This window comes from Lissotriton vulgaris, chromosome 1_1 (assembly GCF_964263255.1).
Source record: "Lissotriton vulgaris chromosome 1_1, aLisVul1.2, whole genome shotgun sequence".
NCBI lineage: Eukaryota > Metazoa > Chordata > Amphibia > Caudata > Salamandridae > Lissotriton > Lissotriton vulgaris.
In genome coordinates this window covers 428473183-428494712 of record NC_141685.1, presented here as the reverse complement: position 1 = coordinate 428494712, position 21530 = coordinate 428473183, and the positions used below count along the sequence as shown (strand labels likewise).

The 21530-nt window shown below is 42.1% G+C and overlaps 1 protein-coding gene across 2 annotated transcripts in view; it reads right to left on the bottom strand.

The window, feature by feature from the left end:
- Nucleotides 1–21530, bottom strand: part of MYSM1 (Myb like, SWIRM and MPN domains 1) — a 400819-nt gene that overhangs the window by 79653 nt on the left and 299636 nt on the right. For both annotated transcript variants that reach the window (XM_086952977.1, XM_086952986.1), the window contains exon 17: nt 14387–14519. In XM_086952977.1, the coding sequence (XP_086809103.1) occupies nt 14387–14519 (133 nt within the window). The remainder of the gene's footprint in view (nt 1–14386; nt 14520–21530) is intronic.

Here is a 21530-nt window from a genome sequence, read left to right as displayed (position 1 = left end):
CAACTTTCACCTCCTCTATCAAAAGTATTGATCTATCAAGAGTCCATCTTCTTAGTTGATCACCCTGCTTAGGCTTGATCGTTAATTCCACCATAGAATGGTCCGATAACAGGGCTGGAATGTATGATATGGTGTAGACAGCAGGCAGTAATGCCTGATCTAGGAGGAAAAAGTCAATTGTATCTGCGACTGTAAAAGGAATAATCTCTTCCATTGCCATTTTTAACCCTCCAAATATCCAGTAAATTGAAGTCTTTCATGATATTTTTAAGCTCAATTTGTGACTTACGTGGAGGGGTAAACTTGGCCCTAGAAGTGCGATTCAAAGTTGCATCGAAGATCAGGTTGAAATCTCCTCCCATAATAATGGGTATTTCTAAATTCAAGAGGCTGGTTTTTAGACTTAACAGAGCCCCTGGGGAATCGAGATTGGGCCCATAATAGACTGCGCATGCCAACCGTGAACTATCCACAACTAGGGATGTAGTCAGCCATCTGCCTGAACAATCCGTCTCAAACTTCTCTGCCTTAATCCTGCTATTTGCACGGATTAGGATTGTCACTCCCCTAGTATTTCCTCTCTGATTAGAACAGAGGAGGTCCTGAATCCTCCTTTGATTCCTAAATGCTGCCGTGCAGTCTTGTGACTCTAAGTGGGTTTCTTCTAGAAAACAGACGTCAGCCTTTGATTTATTCAGAAATTCGCTGATTCTGGAGATTCCTAGCTTCCCTTAACCCATTAACATTCCAGCTTACTATTTTTATTTTATTGATTGTACTTGTCATGTGTAGGGAAATCCTGAAGAGAACTCAAAACTATCCCGGATCTTTTTCCTACTGGGGAGTTGCGCCTTGTTTTTCTTAGCCTTCATGGTTACATGAGGAATATTTTTTCCCTTTATTACTCCCACCCACCACCCTTGAGGAACCCCCCTTGTGAACCTTGGCGATCTTGTCGCCAGTTGGGAACCCTTGGTTCTGGCTTGGGATCTACTTCTGTGTCAAAAAGATATAAGGAAACCTATAGATCTAACTGTGTCCCCTACCCGCTACATGTGAAGAAAAAAGGAAACAAATAACACGAAGATTTTTCTATTTTTTTCCCCCCTTTCTTTAATTTAGTTGCTTAAATGTATGAACTACCATTTGTGTACTATACCAACATTTAGTCTATTTTACTCTATAGTGCTTACCACTCCCAGTCTTTTTTTTCCCAGGGAGATAGGCAGTGGTGGACTAGGTGCAAAAAATATATAATATGTGAGATCCTATTAGTAGCCCTATCAGAACAGGAAGTTCTAACGTTGAGTCTCCTTCATACTGATTAGGAAAGTATCGACTTCCTGAGGAGAGGTGAAATTGTATGTTTTATTTCTCCACACCACCCAAAATGCTGCTGGAAATCTCATCATCACCTGGGCTCCCTGACTTCATAAGTCTGACATCTGAGACCCCAACTCCCACTGCCTTTGTGCTGTAACTCTGCCTACATCAGAGCGAATGAGATATTTAGTGGAGTCTATCTGGAGAGAAGGATCCACAAGGGCCCTACCTAGTATCAACTCTTTCATGGCGTAGGTGTGAAAATTAACCAATATCTTTCTTGGAGCTTTCCTATCTGGGTGTTGCCTAAATGGGTCCCTATGTGCCCGCTGGATTTCCCCCTCAAGATTGATATCTGGTTTATCTTTCAGCACTCCTTCTCTCAGTAGTTTACACACCAAGGATTTTACATCTCCATTTTCCGCTCCCTCAGGTATTTTCAGAAATTTTAGATTGTTCCTTCTGGCATGGATCTCTAGTCGTTCCATGTCCATTTGCAATGACTTGTTTTGTGCTTTTAACTGCGTTATGCCCCTAGAGTGGGCCTGGGAAACTTGGGAGAGGGTAGCAACTTCCCCTTCCAACACCTCCGTCCCAGTACAGATATCATCTAATTTATTTTCCAGACTGGTGCACTTCTCGTTGATCTCCTTCTGGTTCCCTTCGGAGATTTCAAATTTGGGGAGTAATTTTGAAAGAAAGTCCTCGCGTAGGGATTAGAGGAGTAGCTCGAGCTGGGACTGATTGGTTCCCTTCCCTGTTGCTTGAGCCCCCAGAGAATCTATTGCAGAGTTATCACAAAAAGAACTAACTGTGAGCTGGTGACTATGCTCTGGTAATACCTCGGGTGATGGCTGGGATAAAGAACCTTCCTCTGCCTTCAAAGTAGGCGTAGGGTCCACACCTAAATCTGTCTCCGGCTCTGAAAGCAATGGGGAATACCTATTCTCAAGTGCGACTGAAACATGGGGAGTTACGAGGGGGTAATCAGAGGAGGGACGAGGAAAACGTGTCCATTTATTTCCCCAAACAATATCAGAGTTAATCAAGTGTCATGTGTCCATGTAAAAAACAATACATAGGTATGACGTGCCGCAAAATCAAAATCAGAATAGGGGAACATCGCAGCAACATTCGCCTGAAGAAAACCACTACTAAACTGTGTGCCCACTTTTCAGAGAAAGGACATTCCTGTGATGACATAAGATGGACTGTCATAGAGATGTTGACCGATAAAACCCATAACGCAGAAAGAATTCTGCACGAAAAAGAGCAACGGTGGGTGGACCGTTTGAAGACCAACATCACTGGGATGAATGATAACGTCCCCTGGCACCAATTTGCGGTTCACTAAAGACACCCTGAAATTTGAAGTTACTTTACATCTTTCCAACTAGAGGTCTGTACACCGCTTTATAAATCTAAAGAAATCTCAAGTTCAATACTGAATCTGTCCAGTGTGGAATCTCACAACTTCCCCTAAGGGGTCGCTGCATTTACCCTTATCCATTTGTGGAAATGTAACCCACTAGCAAAACACAGACCACATTTTCTACTGCATTAGAATGTAATTTTATAATCTAATATTACACTCCTTCTGATGAATTATACACACACTTGCTGATCCTAACATCCAAGTTTCTGTGTAACTACTCAATAAAGTTTCTTCAAAGAAACGTAGTCTTAAACCCTCCCCCAGACGCTATCCTGACGTCCGGGGGCAGAGCCAGCACAAGCAGCGTAGGATCGCAGACACGCGGGTAATGGCGAAACGCGCATCTCTCTCGGTAATTTCAAATTCTTCTCCGATTAGGTAAGAGATTTCTGAACTACTTATACCTGTTCCCTACAGCTCTGAACCTTCCCGATGATAGCAACAATCTCCGCATTAGGGGGTAAGTGCCTCATCTAGAACGTCTGTTCGAGCGCGCTTTCACTATTTTACCGCTTTAGAGTCAGGCACTCCGCGTTCCTCATAAGCAGGGCGTATCCTTCACCAGCAACGCAAATATCCTCGTTGTATTTGTCCCCCTTGAGTTTATAGTGGTGATAGACTCTCCAACAATCAGCATGCATGATGGGCCACATTCCACCACGGATACTTTGGCATAACGCACGCATTTATTGGCGCTGTATCATACACCTTTACAGCTTTCATAACCGCTCTCAACTCATCCCTCTTTCCTCTACTCTACCAGGGAATGCTCCTACTGTTTAGAAATGAAATACAATGTGTTTAGCTAAAATTAGGCTATGTTGTAGTAGTTAAGACTAGTGCTTACTACTGTGCCTTTCTCATTCATGCAATATGGTATAAATGTTTCATTACCTTGCACAATATGTCTGTATTTATTTTCTTTTGCAGGCTCTTAAAACTCGAGCGGTTTAAACACTGACCCTCGTTGTTTCCATTGAACTCCACATAATAAGTGTGAGTAGAACATTTATGTTTGTCTGTCCTTTTCCGTCCTGACGAAAGCCCCGTAGACTCCTTTGAGCCAAAGGGGGCTGAAACATGTCGACACCCTTGTAATTGAATACTTCTGGATCCCATAATCCGATCTAGGACAAGTACCCATTGGTTTTATTATAAGATCTTCACCATTTCATTAAAATTTCCCCAGGTGCTGATCTTATTTTTAACAGTCTTTTTTGATATTTTTTGATCTTTCTTTGCACAAAAAAACTTTTCTCTGGCCACTGCAACCCAGACCAGAGGAGCCTCTGGTTGAGGCAGGCACCCACACTATCTATGGTACCCAATGATAACTGCCAACGAACCACAATGTAGGGGCGGAGGAACGATATATACCGCTACACCTATTCACATTGGGTCTTTTGAGGGTACCATAGTTTTTCCAACCAATGGTCTGGACTTGTTACAAGTGTCCATTTTTTCACTTGATTAACTCTGAGTTACGAGGGGGGTCACCTGCTTACCCACCTGCTTGCCTACCTTATCTACTCTTGCAGTGGGGGTAGGGGTATTGGTATTGGGGGGGTCTTGAGTGCAGGGGTAGTGGTAGTAGGGGGGCCTTGGGGGCAGTCACTTTTTCCATTATTTTAAAGTAAGACTTGAGTGAGGGGGCAGGTTTTAATATATTTATGCAATTTTTGAGTTTCTTCACCTCCCCTGCCTTGCTTCTTTCTCTCCTTTCCCTCCTTTTTTGTCGTGGAGTTAGAGGGACCACCCCTCCTGTGCTGCCGGTAGAAGGGAATAGCTGCTCCTTCTCAGGCTGGGAGCGGAGGAGGTATCTATTTCTCGCCACTGTGGGGGGGCGGACTGTACTTCAAAGGGCTGTTTTCCGCCTTCTCTCCCTCCAATATTCTCCCCCACTACTTTCTACCTCTGATGTACTTTCTGCCTAACAGAGCGCTCTTCAGAAGTAGCTGTGATGGGCTGCTCTATCTCAATGTCCATCCCTTCGTTCTTCTTGCTACCACGCCACACAATAACCTTGAACCAGCACCCAACAGGTCCTCCACAGCTCCTATTGGCCTCAGAAGCACTGACACCAGCAGCTCCTACCATGCGATATTCGCCTCTCCCCCCCGAACCCCCGTCACTAACCGTGCATCAGAAGTCCCGACTCGAACCCGACTCACGGCCCCATTCACTGGTCGGAAATTAATCCTCGCTGCTGCCGTCCGGATTTTACACCAGAGCCTTGCTCGTTATCGTGCACAACAGGCTCCGACTCCTCCACCGAGCCCTTCCTCCTCCTACACCTCAGTCAGCGTTAGCGTCTCAGCGCTCATCCGAGACCGCCCCTGGGTCCCGCGGCTCAACGAATGCTGGTTTTGCAGTCAGGGAACAATAAACAGCATACATGGGGTAAATATTTAGGTAAACTCAATCGCGGCACATAATTTCCGCCTCTTGCCGTTTCCTAGCTTGAGTGCGAGCCTCAACGGCATCTCCCGGCCCGAACGGAGCTCCCGCGGCCGGCATCAGCACACCGCCATGTTCCTCAGCCTCCAGCTTCAACTCTTGGCAAATATGGAGACTGTTTGCACATGGCTTTCTTTTGTGAACCATGGACCTGCTCTGGAGGTCAGTGGGAATACTGACTCAATAAGGAGTCCGGTGAACCAGAGCACTTTTCAGTACAGGCAACGGTTTCACTGAGGCACTGGGCCCTGGAGCTTGGATGCATTTGGAGCCATTATTTTTTACCTGGTCAAAACTTCTCTACTACCAGACGATCCTGCAAGGGTGAGAGGGTCTAGATGAATGAGGAGGATAGCAATGTCACAAAGGCATTTTGAAGTATGTGAAGTAGCACTTCTGCAGTACTCTGTTACATACGATATCATGTCTTTGTAAATTGGCCTCCAAATATCAACTTGGGAGAAACATGTAATTATTGCAGGAATATTCATATATAATTAGAATCAAATAGAAAGGACTGTGTTTGCCTTGCATTTTTAATATTACTGATGTTTCAGGATGATTCAGAAAGGCAACTAACAGTATGTTAAGAGTACTCTTTTTTATTAGTTGTTTTTTTTACTGGATTTTCCAATTAAACATAGAAGTGAAAATATTACATCTGAGTCACTATCTAGAACACTAAAGCATAACCTCGACCCAGTACTAAAATCCATGCACAAATTCGAAACACGTCCCTAACAATGTCAGCTCTTTCCTTCCATCACCACAAATACCCATCAGAATTGTATTGAGTCGACAGGTGATCAGATTCACATCTATAGTCCATTTTCAGCAATAGGATATTTAAAACAGATCACGAACTATCAGTTATTCTATGTGCCCTCCCGCACCACATATCTTCAGCGCAATAGACTATAGCAGCCTAGTCCTAGCTGCCCTTCGCAACTGCACCATATGCATTCCCTAAAAGCATGTGTTAGTCTGTATGCCTGATAGTTAAGCTGAAATAAGTCAGAATTAGCCTGCATCATCTCAGCCCATACGAACAGGCTATCTGGTAACATATCATCTTGCCACATCTCTCTCATTCGTGACTCTTTTGAAGCTTCCCATTCCATCATGTAGTGAGCCCAAGCCCCCATGGGCAGTGCTACAGAGTTCGTCCAATGGATAGTAATTTGCCTCTTAGCTAAAATAGGGCATTTGGACAATATGTTGAATTTTAAATACTAAGTTGCAAACATAGAAATATCACCAAGAATATCTATTTTTCAGTTAATATTGTTGTCAAGAGTATATAGTAATAACAAATATAATTTTTTAACCCTTATGTGTTTTAGTTCATATATTCATTTAATGTGTTATTATAGTTTGCATCCTTAAGATTTTCTTTTAAAATTTTAAATTTACTTGCTAACAGTAACTTTGAGTGTTTTAGCAGGTTGCTAAGGTTTGCTGGGGGAAGCGTGGGAAGTTAATTTAGTATAATTAATTAACAATAATGTACTTATTTTTTTATTCATTTACTATTTTTCATTTAATTTATTAATTATGTTAATTGTGTAATCATATTTTTAAAGATATATGTAAGGTGCTGCCGCTAGGTTTGTGGGAGTATACGGTGGGAATTAAGTAATAATTAACAATGAATTATTTAATATGTAAATTGTGTAATAATAATAGATTTTTAATTATATATTAGGAGCGGACTGAAGCATTTGCAGAGATATAGGGTGAGATGCGAAGTAATCATTAATTCATTAACAATTGATTTTTCGTTAAATTGATTGTTAATTATGCAAATAGTGTAATGATATTTTTTAGTTATATATTAGGTGCGGGATGTTGGGTTTGTAGGGGTATATGGTGGGAAGTTAAGTAACAATTAGTTAACAATTACTAAACAATGTATTAATTATTTTGATTATTCATTATGGAAATTGCGTAATAATTATATTTTAAAAGTTATACATTAGTTGCAGGTTGCTGGGTTTGTATGCGTATAGGGCAGGAAGATAATTATTAATTAATATTCAATTGATTTTTAAATATGTTAATTGTTTTATGTTTATTTTAGTAATATTTTAAGTGTGGTCGGCTAAGTTTGTGGGAGAATAGTGTTTTGAGTTAATTATGTAATAAATAAATGACAATTTTTAAATTGATAATTTTTAAATTGTTTATTAATTGTTATTTGTTTTTTATATATATATCATTTTCTTGGGGTTAAAGTTTACATTAAGAGTTAAATAAATCATATAAATTAATAGGGTTATGTTACAAATATGTTACGTGGTTGCAGAGAAGTACTTTCCCTTCTACTGCACAAAATAGAGTCGAAATAGTACACTTTAGCCCTTAGAAGTCCACGCTTCCCCTGCTTTTGCACAGACTGGAGTGGGAAAAGTAAATTTAGCCATTCCGAAGTCCAACTCTTTTTCTACTGTTGCACAAACTGCAGTGGAAAAAGTAAATGTAATCCCTCTGAAGTCCATCGCTTTCCCTACTGTTGCACAGAATGGAGTGGGAATAGTACATTTTTGCACCTCCGAAGTCCTTCGGTTTCCTTACTGTTGCACATTCTGAAGTGTGAATAGTTCATCTATTAGGGCAACATGTCAGTAGGAGAAATGTAGATCCTTTGAATTCACACGCACAACTTTAGCCTTTAATGAAACATGAAACCCTTCCGTGTATATATATTTTTTGTAAATAGACAATACAATGTGTACACAGTGTATTACCATTGATGCAATTGATTTCAACTTGGTAAAACTTTATAGAGATGAATTAACGCACAAAGTGTTTACGTTAAGTATCTTGTTTATGTTGTTTATCACGTGACTTTCACTTGACCATGTCATGAATGATCTAATATGTGACATCATCAGCAGTGCATTGCGGGTGCGCGAAATATAGTTAGTACAACTAACTATATAGGAGCAATTTCAATGGTTTGTATGAGTGAAATGTCCAGCTAACTATAACACCCCTAAAACTTATATTTTTTGAGTGAATTTCAAAGGTTTTTTAAAAGCTAATTCCTAACTATATAAGGCCTGAAACCTATGGTTTTTTTCAGTGAATTTCAAAGGTTTTTTAAATGCTAATTCCTAACTATATAAGGCCTTAAACCTATGGTTTTTTCAGTGAATTTGCAAGTTTTTTTTATGCTAATTCCTAACTATATAAGGCCTGAAACCTATGGTTTTTTAAGTGAATTTCCAAGGTTTTTTAAATGCTAATTCCTAACTATATAAGGCCTGAAACCTATGGTTTTTTCAGTGAATTTCAAAGGTTTTTTATATGCTAATTCCTAACTATACAAGGCCTGAAACCTATGGTTTTTTAAATGAATTTCCAAGGTTTTTTAAATGCTAATTCCTAACTATATAAGGCCTGAAACCTATAGTTTTTTCAGTGAATTTGCAAGGTTTTTTAAATGCTAATTCTATTAGCGGATAACGTTTAAATATGTTAATATCCTTGTGGGACCACCTGAGCAGCCCTAGGGGGTCAGGTTGTTTCTACCCTGCCCCCTTTTTGCATTCTACACATTTGTTTTTCTGCTTCTTTTGTGCCTCGGTCTACCTAGCACAAGATGAATGCCAACACTTCCTGGTTAGAAATGTTGACAGCCAATGAGCATGCTGCTTTCCTGAGAAAGGCATGCTGATTGGCTGCCACTGTCTGTCAACACTCCAAACCAGGAAGTGTTGGCAGCCATCTTGTGCCTCTGTAGAACCAATTAAACAACAGGGGGTGGTGATGGACAGAGTTTCTGAATTAAGCAGAATACTCTCACCCAGTCAAGAGATCAGGGCTTAATCCAACACCATTTTTTAGCTCACTGCACCATCCCAGCTCAGAACCTGGCTATATGCAAATTAGTCTGTCCCTGGCCCAGTGTATCATGGGAACAGGGCAAACCAAACTACCAAGCCAATTCTTTCACTGGGAAGGAAACAAGCTAACGGGGACCGGTTTCTGGCATTTCAGCCGTCTTCGGCCCGGCTTGCTTGAATCCTGATGGTGCAATGAGCTAGGGACTCACGTCTGAGTATACCCTTCCACGCTTATGGTGGACAAAATAATTAAACAACAGGGGGTGGTGATGGACAGAGTTTCTGAATTAAGCAGAATACTCTCACCCAGTCAAGAAATCAGGGCTTAATCCAACACCGTTTTTTAGCTCACTGCACCATCCCAGCTCAGAACCTGGCTATATGCAAATTAGTCTGTCCCTGGCCCAGTGTATCATGGGAACAGGGCAAACCAAACTACCAAGCCAATTCTTTCACTGGGAAGGAAACAAGCTACCGGGGACCGGTTTCTGGCATTTCAGCCGTCTTCGGCCCGGCTTGCTTGAATCCTGATGGTGCAATGAGCTAGGGACTCACGTCTGAGTATACCCTTCCACGCTTATGGTGGACAAAATAATTAAACAACAGGGGGTGGTGATGGACAGAGTTTCTGAATTAAGCAGAATACTCTCACCCAGTCAAGAGATCAGGGCTTAATCCAACACCGTTTTTTAGCTCACTGCACCATCCCAGCTCAGAACCTGGCTATATGCAAATTAGTCTGTCCCTGGCCCAGTGTATCATGGGAACAGGGCAAACCAAACTACCAAGCCAATTCTTTCACTGGGAAGGAAACAAGCTACCGGGGACCGGTTTCTGGCATTTCAGCCGTCTTCGGCCCGGCTTGCTTGAATCCTGATGGTGCAATGAGCTAGGGAGACACGTCTGAGTATACCCTTCCACGCTTATGGTGGACAAAATAATTAAACAACAGGGGGTGGTGATGGACAGAGTAGAACCAAGGCACAAGAAAGCAGTGAGACAAAGGTGCAAAACACGCAAAGGGGGCAGGGTAGAAGCACCCTGACCCTCTAGGCCTGCTCAGGGGGCCTAAAAATATATATATTTTTTGGTTTTTCCCCAAGGTACGCTCGGGGTACGCGTACATGGCATCACACCCAGCGCGTACTCCTTGAAATTTAAAAAAAATATATTAGTTTTTTTGACCTTCGGGGTCCTCCTAGGCCCCCCTGATAAAACCTAGGGGGTCAGGGGTTTCTACCCTGCCCCCTTTTATAGTTTTCCCCTTTTGTTTTTCACCTCTTGTGTCTCGGTTCTACCGAGTCACAAGATGGCGGACTCTCCGGACCGTTTGGAATGTTCACAAACACCCGAGAGCCAATCAGCTTTCCGCTCGCGCACTTCCGTGTCACGCCGGGTGAGCTCCCCGGTACGCGTACCGCTAAGCGCTGGAAGCACGCATATAGATATATATGTGTTTTTTAACCTAATTGTCGTAAAAACCACTGGAGCAATTTTGACCAACTATAGAAAAGGCACTTCTGTGTACCAGGCCCTACAATTTTGCAAAGTTTGGTGTGATTGCGTTCAGCGGTTCGGGCTGTAGCCTTGTCTATTCGTCCTATGGAAATTAACATGGGGAAAACACGTTTTGGGACCCCCCTTTTTTCTCGGCCCCGCTTGACAAATCCCCCCAAAACTTCCAGGGAAGGAGCAGAGCCGAGCTGGCCTACATTTTAAATTACACGCAAATTCCTCAACCGGCGCCAAAGTTATTCCCAATAGAATGTTGCGGATTTCCTATGGTAGCTAGGTCCTAACTATATATACCAGTAGGATATGGATATGGAGATTATATATACATATATATATATAAATATATATATATATATATATATATATATATACATATATATACATATATACACACATATATATATATATATATATATATATATATATATACACATACAAATATATACACTGCCTAGTTACATCAAAGATACTGGTGATTTCCTGGGTAAAATTAGGAATATTCAATGGTCAGATGGGATGTACTTAATTTCATTAAACATTGAATCTTTGTACACCAGTATAGACCACCAGGCAGGATTATCGGCTGTAAAATTCTTTTTGGACCAAAGACCGCGCGAATTCTATCAGCACAACAAGGCTCTAGTGAGCATGATGAATTGGTGTCTTAATAACAACTTCTTTCTATTTGGAAAGGAGCTGTTTAAACAACTAAGGGGTGTGGCCATGGGAGCTTGCTTCTCCCCCAGCTATGCGTGCTTGCACGTTGGCTGGTGGGAGGAGCAGGTGCTCAAAAGGGACTATTCTTCCATCTTTGAAGAAAACATCATACACTACTACAGGTTTATCGATGATATTTTCATCGTGTGGCAGGGTAGTAAGGAGAAAGCATTGGAATTCATTAAAAACATCAACACAAATAATTTGAATCTCCACTTTACCCACCACATAGATAACTCCAGCTTAGAATTTCTGGATGTCAAACTGTATGTAGCAAATGGAAGAGTAGAGAGTACCCTATTCAGAAAGTCCACCGCTGGCAATGTCACACTCCATGCCTCCAGTGCCCATCCTAGGCACCTGATTGCAAGCATCCCCTATGGGGAATTGCTACGCTTGAAAAGAATATGCAGCACGGATGCTGAATTCAACATTTGTGCTGCAGAATCCATGCGTCGCATGAAAGCTAGAGGCTATTCAGACAAGATCTTGACATCGGCTTTAGCCAAGACATCTTCTAGATCTAGAGCCAGCCTACTTCCAGCTCCTATAGAGGAAGAGCCTGTCCCGCATGATTCATCTGATTTATCAACAGTCTCCGGGACAGTTGAGAAAGTCCAATGTCCTAGACTAATCACAGCGTACAGTGAGAACGAGCGTAAAATCAGATCTATCATCAATAAGAACTGGGGAATAGTACTCACTGACCCCGTTCTGAGGATGAGTCTGCCATCTAGCCCCACTATAACATTCAGCAGAGCGAGAAACACGGGAGCTGTGTTAGACCCCACCAGCCCTGAGGTAAGAACTAAACCTAATTGGTTAAAACCCAAAGATGGTTTCTATAAATGCTCCTCATGCCGGGCGTGCAAGTTCGGGGTAAGCACAACAGAATACTGTACTCCATTCAGTCCTATACCACACAAGATAATGGGAAACTATAACTGTAAAACTGAATTTGCAGTCTACGTTCTCACTTGTACCTGTGGACTCAATTACATCGGGAGTACAAAGCTACAGGTACACGAGAGAATCCTTCAACATCTACGTGCCATTCTGCATAGTGATCCCAATTACCCAGTGGCACGCCACTTCAAACAAGTTCATGGTAACAACTTATCTAGTTTGAAATATTATGTGGTATCAGCTGTCCCTAAACCACGCAGAGGAGGGAACAGAGAGGCTTTGCTTAGGAGATTGGAAACCAAATTTATTCTTAACTTCGACAGCAAATGCCCAAATGGTCTGAATAACACCAAAGATATGTACACATGCTTGTAATTATGTATTCTGATTGTTGCCCTGAGTGGAGAGAAACACACTGTACAATCTTTTGAGTTTGGTTTTTTGGCCTGGATATAGATATCGTATTCTTTGATTGTGTTTGTATTGTCAATTTCGTAGTCAATATAGGAATGTTTAGTGTTCTTTGACATACGATTTATGACGATTGTCAATTGTTTGCCTCACTTATTTACACTATGGCAGAGACATTGTATCAGAGGGAAGGCATTATTGGTATAGGAAAAGTGTTAAACTTGGACGTGGTTCGAGGTTACAATATGCCATCTCTCAGCATATCTTACTTTATGTCATGTCTCAGCCGGGGTCAGGTTGCAAGATGTATCTTTATTTTGTAACCATTTTAGTATGTTTTGCACACAACACATCAATTGCACATGGTATATATTTGTAGAAAAATTCGGTAAGCAGCTTTGCTATGCACTTTATCTTTTTGTATATCCTTTTTAAACTAAAGTCACAAATCAGTTAATGATTACATGCATTTATGCAGCTATAATGAATTATTGCACTCTTTTAACGTGTATTTGGATTTATCCAGGAATTTCAAAATTGCCAAAATGAAATTTTTGTTTTGAAGTTACATTGCAATTTCAAAAAAAGTTTTTCATGACGTCAAACCATAATAATATAAATTTCCGATATTTTTAATGGTATGTTCGGAAATATTGTTGAGGTCATGTTAAAATGGTTTATGGCACAAAGGAGTAGCAAAATTACATTGATTGTATATGAATCATGTAGTCTGTTTGCTATATTTATCGTTTCCTTTCTGAACACGTGACCTTGGTGGGAAGGGCATATTATTTAAAATGGCTTCAACCACATACAGCCTTTATGTGAACAAGGGCGCCTGAGCCCGAAACGCGTCATCTGTTGACTGCTGCTAGGTTGAAATAAAACATCTTGCCTGAAAAAAGAAGTGGCTCGCATCTCTTTCTTCGCCGCCGAGGCTTTGGTGGAAGTGGAAGGAGTGATTTGTTTGCGATATATATATATATATATATTATCAAGGTTGCCCAAGTGGGGAGCCACACCCCATAGAATACACACCATTCTCGCAGGCATATAGAAGCGATAACGTTAAAGCAAGATTATACCCGGTTTCATGAAGGTAATTACAATCTAAAGCTTTTGCCAGTTACTCTACAAGGCTGCACTCATCCAACAGGCCAGGCATCATCTGAACTTTATATGGTATTACCTGCACCTTGGACATTTAAAAAGAAACCTATAATTAGGATGAAATATAAATGGGGATTTTATTGCTAATCAAATGATTAAAAAAATTAGGGTTTAGGAACAATATCTGTGTTACAATTGCATTGTTACCATTCCAACACACATGACATACTTTAAGTGTTCTTATATTTATTCAACATTTGTCTACCCATACAACAATCTAGCACTCTCTTGCCAGGTGAAAGTCCAATGAAAACCTACCAAGTGACATCCCAAAAGTTAAGTACTTAAATCTAGCAAACAGTGTGCTGCTTACCAGTTCTCTTGCAGGCATGGTTACAATACGAAAAAGCTGATATTTTGGAAATGTTATATAAATGTACATAAATGTATGGACTAATAGATTAGATTTGTATTGAACCAGTACAGCTGCTTCTTAAAAACCAGCAGACCCCACTTTAATGATGAGGGCAGTCTTCTTAATCGCGCTTTTGTAAAGATCATGGAAACCCTAATTTTCCCGTCAAATCACAGCAGCCTCGATTATGCAAAAAAATTGTATTCAATCCCAAAGAGCAGGTATTGTATTTATTGTAAAGGTACTTACGGAAAGACCCATCGGCGCTAACCTCATCGCTAATAACGAGGCAGGTTATTTGGGACAATGGCAAGACATTATTTCGATTGTATGGACTGATGATCATCCCAATAAACATTGCTCCGCCTCTGGAGAAATAACTCTAAATGGAAAAAATGGAAAATGATCATTCAATCGCAGATAGAGTATCATATGTTCAAAAATCATGTTGACAAATGTTCTTTTGTTAAAACCTTATCAATCTCAACATTCTCAAAACCCTAACTAGTTTACCATGTTTTTCTTTCTTATCCTGTGCATGGTGGTGTGGGGCTTTTTTTAGTCCGTAATATTCAGGAGTAATAACTGAATAAATTATATAACCAGTTGTTAAGTTCTATACTCACATATTGCATGTTTATGTACATCTAGCACAACTTTCTGGCAATTTTATTTTGAGGGAAACAAGGGCTGCTTTTCAGACTTATAAAATAGATCCAATTCAACGAGAGCTGCAGAGATGTTATTCATGTTCCGTACACCAAGTCATTTGATTCTATTTGGTCGTACTACTAGCTGACTGGTATGAATAAGACTGCATTAAAACTGAACTCAAACTCTGAATCACCTTTTTTTATATTCAAACACGACTTAGTCAACATTGTTATTGATGTCTCTTGCACATATTTCAGATAAAGGTTTGATAAAATGTATTTGGTGTTTCAAGCCTGCTATACTCAGTTGCTCTCTATATTTACTCAACGCCCGAGCGGATTTATACCCTAATGTCTCTTCCCAAATTAACACTTCTTCTCCAGTGTGGCTCATAATATTTCAGATGGTGTTTTCAGCACAGAAGTCCACCATATCTATGATTTACCTCAATTTGAGGAAGAGGGGCCCCACTCTCTCCTTTGTTCTTCTTTGCCTCAATATTTAACGTACATTATCGTAGGTTCTTAACCAGGAGTTTTCATTTGGCAGGCTTTTCTTTAAAATATGATACTCCTGTAGTTTTGGATAAGGACTTGCATGGAAAGTGTTGCATTAATTAATAAAGCCTCTGCTTTTCCGATTTGAACGATTGTTGAATGTCTGACTCAATATGGATACCCGTTTCTTTCACCTAGCAGAGTTGAATAGTCGTTCCATGGATACGCTAGGCCATTAAACAAGTGTGTCATGCCTTAAAACGTCTGGTGACTCCATAGATTTGGCTCTTCAACCCGCTTGCAAATCCTTTTATCTGTCTCTTTTTTCCCCTCTCCTCACACCCTCCATGATCATGCCTGTTCTCTTGCTGACTCTACCAGTCTCACTTTTTCCTTTCCCTCTGCCCCCTCACTTCTACTCTCTATTTCTCTGTCGCACTTTGCCTTACTAGCGTTGTCCCTCTCTGCCTTGCTCTAATTATTTGCATATTTTCCTATACTAATTCACCACTTACCCTTTATAGGTTTCGGAGTAGCGTGCTACTCGCCGAAAAAGCGCTTCAACACCTCATCGGGTTAGCAAGCGCTATACAAATGCAATTACAATACAATACAAATATTGCCTTTGTAAATAGCACAAGTGAACTTTATAATTCACTTATAACTTCTTCTGCACCATTTTGTGCGCTCCTATATTTGGATTATACAGTGATAAAAAATCGATTAGGCTGTAACCTACCTCCAAGTGAATCACTGTTGATGAGTTTGACCAGGAACCAACAGACCGTTTCAAGAAAATAGGAGGCTAGAAGCAGCTCCCTCTAATGCTTCCTAGGGCACCTTTTGTCTACATTTCTATAAAGGCCAGCCAGGAAAAAAATCCATTGAATTGGGCGTGCAAATGAGCACAATTTATAAGTTAGTTTAGACCTGTAGTCACACTAGACCAGAAGGGGTCAGGAAAAAAAAGACACTTCACCCTATGGCCTATGACCTACGTGATTACTCAGATAGGACACTATAATTAACAATTTGTAAAAAACTTTACAAACAGCAAAAAAAAACTCAATCAGATTAGTAGTTTTTGTTTGTTCCACAATGATCAATTGAAATAAAGAGAAGAAACCTTTAGATCTGTAGTGTGGGTCGTAAGGGCAAACACAAATCAATATGGAGGAATGGGAAAAGGGAATAGTAGATATAGTAGGCAGACAGGGAGCTAAAAAAACCCAAAAAGAATACACAAAAAAAAGTATTTTTGAAATAAAACTAGACAAAACAAAGTGAAAGGGGAACATGGAAAAGGCAGAAGGAATGGCTCTGTTTGGGAGGTAAATGAGGTAAGGAAAGCGCTACCCCACAAAAAAGAGGCTCAGGAGGAAGAGGAGAAATGAGAAGGAAGTATAAAATGTAAGTGGGTGTGGAACAATACTTCTCATCTGAAGGTTAAGTTGGATATCAGACATTTTATCATAAATATCCAGCTCTTAAGTCACTGGTGGCTTAAAACTCAAAGTAGACAAAGCTCTCCTTAATAAAGCTACGTATGAGCTATGTTGTCACTACCTCATTAACAAATTGTCCTGTGACGTATCCAGATCATGCGCATCCTTCAAGTCCTGCAAATTCTCAGTTACTTCTGGCACAAACGTTTCACATACATCAATTTGTTCTGTAAAAAGCTGTCCTCAGAGTACTTACTAGTTATTTGCAAAGGATTATCAGAATTGGTGGAAAAAAAAATCAGATTCTGGCTCAACTGCTGAAGGCCACAGACACCAAAGCCTGTTTTGTGGCAACAGGCAACAGAATCAAAGGCACCACCTCGTGAGGCCAATTAGAGGACATTTCACATGAAGAACTCACATACTTCTTCCTGTGCCACAACTCATCATCCCGAGCAGATGCTGCCAGGTTCCACTTTACTCTCTGACAAAGGATTTGCAGAAGCCACCAATCTACTCGAAGTCACAGAGCTCACAGAAGTCTGTGCCATTGCTGCACTGGATCCATTTATATTAAGCGTCGGTGGGGTTCACATATAAAACCTCCGCATTTATCTGGGATAAGAAAAAGCACATGCATGATCTGAAATACTCAATGTGCTACTGTGATACCAGAGAAAACACCTTGAATCCTGCTACAAAAGCAATATGCCAAAGGACCAGGTCACTTACCTTCTGTTATGCTTTTTATGATAGATACTCTAGCTAACCGCAGTTTCCTCACCTCAGAATACTCCTGAGGCCCCAGACTGGTGCTAGGAACTTTCACACAGCAGCTCCTATTCAACGCTAGGTGGCACCATTGCAGCTCCATGTAGACTCCACACTGTCCCAGAAGGGATAAGAGTAAAGCCACATTTAAGTACCACCCCGGTTTTTTCGTTTTTTCTTTTCAGAGTTTTATATAGTGCGAACTAGACCCGAGAAATCGGGTATCAGAGTATTTTACATGAGCATCAGTTTAGTTACAGATGGACACATTCATTTTTGTTAGGCACAGGGAGATTAAGTGATTTGCCCAGAATCACAGGATGTTGAGCGTCGTTGCAGAGACTCGAACCCGGTTCCCCAGCTCCGAAGTCAACTGCTCTAGCCGTAAGGCTATATCCTCTCCCCTGTTGGTGTTATTCCATGTCTCTTCTCCAAACTGGATGGCAAACATATAGCATGTATAATATATTTGTACGACCTTGTTATTATGGTTCTGACATAACAGAGATGGGCTTAAAAAGGAAGCTGGATACGTTCATGGAATACTGCAGTAATAAAAAGCTAGCGATAAAGAAGGAGAAGAGTAAGGGGATGGAATTTGGCAGAAAATCTGCAAATTTTGGGTGGTTCTTAGGATCCACAAAACTAGAATCTGTTGATAAATATAAATACCTAGGGGTATGGTTTGAGAAGAGTCTATTGTGGAACGTCCACATTGACTACTCAAAGCAAGAGCCTTAGCATCATTAAGTGGCCTGAAACAATTGATTAGAGACTAGGGGGATGTCCCCAAGGCCAGTATTAACAGCTTATGCCGCAATGATGTGCCCTCAATTTCAAAATGGGGCTGAGGGGTAAAAGGAAATGGGAATACGAGGAGGGGAAATGTCCTCATTGATCCAGGCAATAAGAAGGGAAATCGGTATTACATCATGGAGTCACCTGACATGTTGGATGTAATCATATTCTGGCTACGTTTGAAGTTGGTTGATGGGTTAACGCTATCATTATGATGTAAAAACGAGATTATGCATAGTGGGCCAAGATTGTCAGGAAGAACTTGGAGGATATATGTAGGGTAATGGGTCTTAGGCTGGTAACAATCCATGTTATAGTAGTGATAAGGCAATGATGAACCCATCTGGTAAATGTACCTGAGGTCGGAGGGTAAAATGTGATAATTTAAATATTTTCTTGGATTGTTTTAAAGTTGACACCCTTCAGAAAACTATTTTAGGCAGCTCTTTTTAAAATACGTCATCTGTAACCATGTGCAAGCAGTGGCACTTTTAACAGATATGCGCTACTTGGATGTGTCCTGTGCCCTAGGGACATTTATGGTTGCCGTCAAAAGGTTTTTATTGGATTATTAGAAGTCTGCCTTGTTTAAATTGGTTTTAGATTTTTTATGAAGAAATGGCTGTGTCCGCTATGTAATTGTAGGATGAGTTTCTAATCATATATATTTATTATGCAAGGCATTATTTATGAATTATATAAGAAGATTTTAATTGTATATACGTTTTTCGGATGACCTACTTTCGGCTGGTTTTACGCCGTTTAAAGACCAAGGTCTAAATAAACATTCTTTATGACCTGAATAGAACATTCCTTTTCATTACCCCATTATTGGTAAGTGAGCTGAATACTAACATAGAACATGTATATGTGTTAAAAAGAGACCACTCTACAGAAAAGGGAGGGGGGAAGGTGGTGAGGAATCTGTGGTTAAGGTATCCATATATTTCAAGAAACCTACAGCTCGACATGTGCTATTTCAATATAGAAAACTCATTCAATAATGATCTGTGACATATTATTTTACAGTTATCAAAAACTGTTATTGGAAATTTGCCCTTTCAGCAGGGTTATAACAGATTTGTTGTGCCTTTCTGCTGAACCCTATTTTTGCTAGCTATAAAACTGTGTACTTTGACCCTGCTAACCAGTGGTAAAATTCCAGTGCTTCTCCTTTTAACATGATAAAATTAGTATACACCTGTCCGGTTTATTTTATTTGCTCATACATCCCTGGTATATGGTACAAAGTATACCCAGGGCTTGTAAATAAAATGCTACCTGTAGAGTGCAGCACAGCACACAATGTGCCATCCACTGCAGTGGCACACTAAAGCATGTCTCCAGGTCTACCATTATAGTCGGACAATACAAGGATGACTATCCCACCAAAGGGCCAAGAAGGCACAATGGTGCAGAAAAACAATAGGTCAGCACCAGCAAGTAAAGCCAGACGCCGGGAGCACCGTAGAAGGATGCGCTCAGGCCAAGCCAGATGTCAGCTGAAGCCCAAGCCATCAGCAAGAGGATTACTTCTGCAACATACCTTAACGCCACGGAGAACAGAGGCTCGAAGGCGATTACACCACCCCAGCGAATAACAGAGCTGTATAACAGGTACCATTGCCCCACATAGGGCATGTTACGTCCCAAAACATGGGAACATCTTGGGGAAAAAACTTCCGCAGCAGAGGACAGCAGAAAATACCTGCGGAGAAACCCGCCGAAGGCTTGTCAAGCAGCCAAAAAGAAATAAAAACAGCAGGCCTAGTCTCAGGACCAGCATGGTGTAGAAAACCCAAAGCAAAAAACAGTCAAGAAGGACCGGCCAGCAGCCAACAGAACCACAGTCCCAACAGGGAAGACTTGAGTGGCCAAGAAGCATCCAGAATACACAACTGGGGCGACCCGCAGCAACGGAAGAACACTTCCAAGAACCACATCAACTCACAGATCACTGAGGGGGAGAAGGAGGAGGGAGAGAAGAGGGGGGAGCAGGAGGAGGAGGAGGAAGAGGAGGAGGGGTGGGACAAAGCCCCGCCAAGAACATCTGAATGGCAGAGTCCGAAGGGGCGTGGAACAAAAGAGCACCATCAAAAGGAAGGTCCACCAGCCGTTCCCGAACGTTCTCCGGGAACACACTGTCCCTAAGCCAGGCAAGGTGATGAAGGGAAACCAAAGAAGCCATGGTACGACCCAGTTCCTCCAAGATGTCCAAAGTGGAGCGAAGAATAAACGCCGCCAGCTCCCGTGTAATCCAACACATGGTGCCTCAAATCAACACAGGCACCCTCCTGAGAAGCGGCAGACATAAGGGAGTCCGCTGAGTCCCACAAGAAGTGGCCCAAGCCAAAACACACAACGTGTTAAGGGCCCGCAGAGCCGCACTTGTTGAGGCGAACACATTGCGCCCCCAGGAGTCCAGCCAGTGGGCCTCCCGTGACGGGGGAGACAACAGCGGCGGCAGAGAGGGAAAGGCATTGTGCAAAAGTGGTCCTCTGGTAGAGGGGTGGAGGGAAAGACACACCGGATCACGAGGCACCGGATGGTGACGGTGCAGAAGGTGTTGGGGCACCGGGTCCCCCGTGGCGGGATGGCCCCAAGTCCCCAAAAGAGAAGAATGGAGTGAACCCTCAAAGGGAAGCAGCAGCTCCCTACCACCAGAGCCCAGATAGAGAACCTGAAAGGCGCCGGCCTGACCTCCGACGAGGCAGCCGCCTGCGTGGGGGACCAAGAGGGACCCGGGGAGGGATGAGGAGTCCCCCGCTTGCCTCGACCCGTGACGGGATGGGAGGGGCCCTCCGCCGATCCATGTGACACCGCCAGAGCCAGGAGCCGCCGGCGCCGAAGCGGCATCACCTCGGCTTAAGACAAGATTGCCACCTGTCCAGAGGACCGAGAGAGGCTCGGGGATGCAACCCGAGCCCGGGCAACGTCCCGCGACACCATAGGGACCCCAGCAGGAGTGTGCGGCGTAGCAGAGGCTCTGTGGTCTGACGGAGGGACCCCCGAAGGGCCGCACCCCAACGACACCACATCCTCCGAACCTGGATCCGAGCCAGTCACGCCGGGGCCGGAGGCTCCGGCGACGCCACGGAGGTCCCCGCACACTGCAAGGGATCCACTGATATCCCAGGAGCGGGAGGAGAAGCCAGCGAGGCTTGCAAAGCCGCCACATATGTCTCCATCTGGAGGTCAGAACAGTGTTTTAGGTGGCAGGCAGGCAGA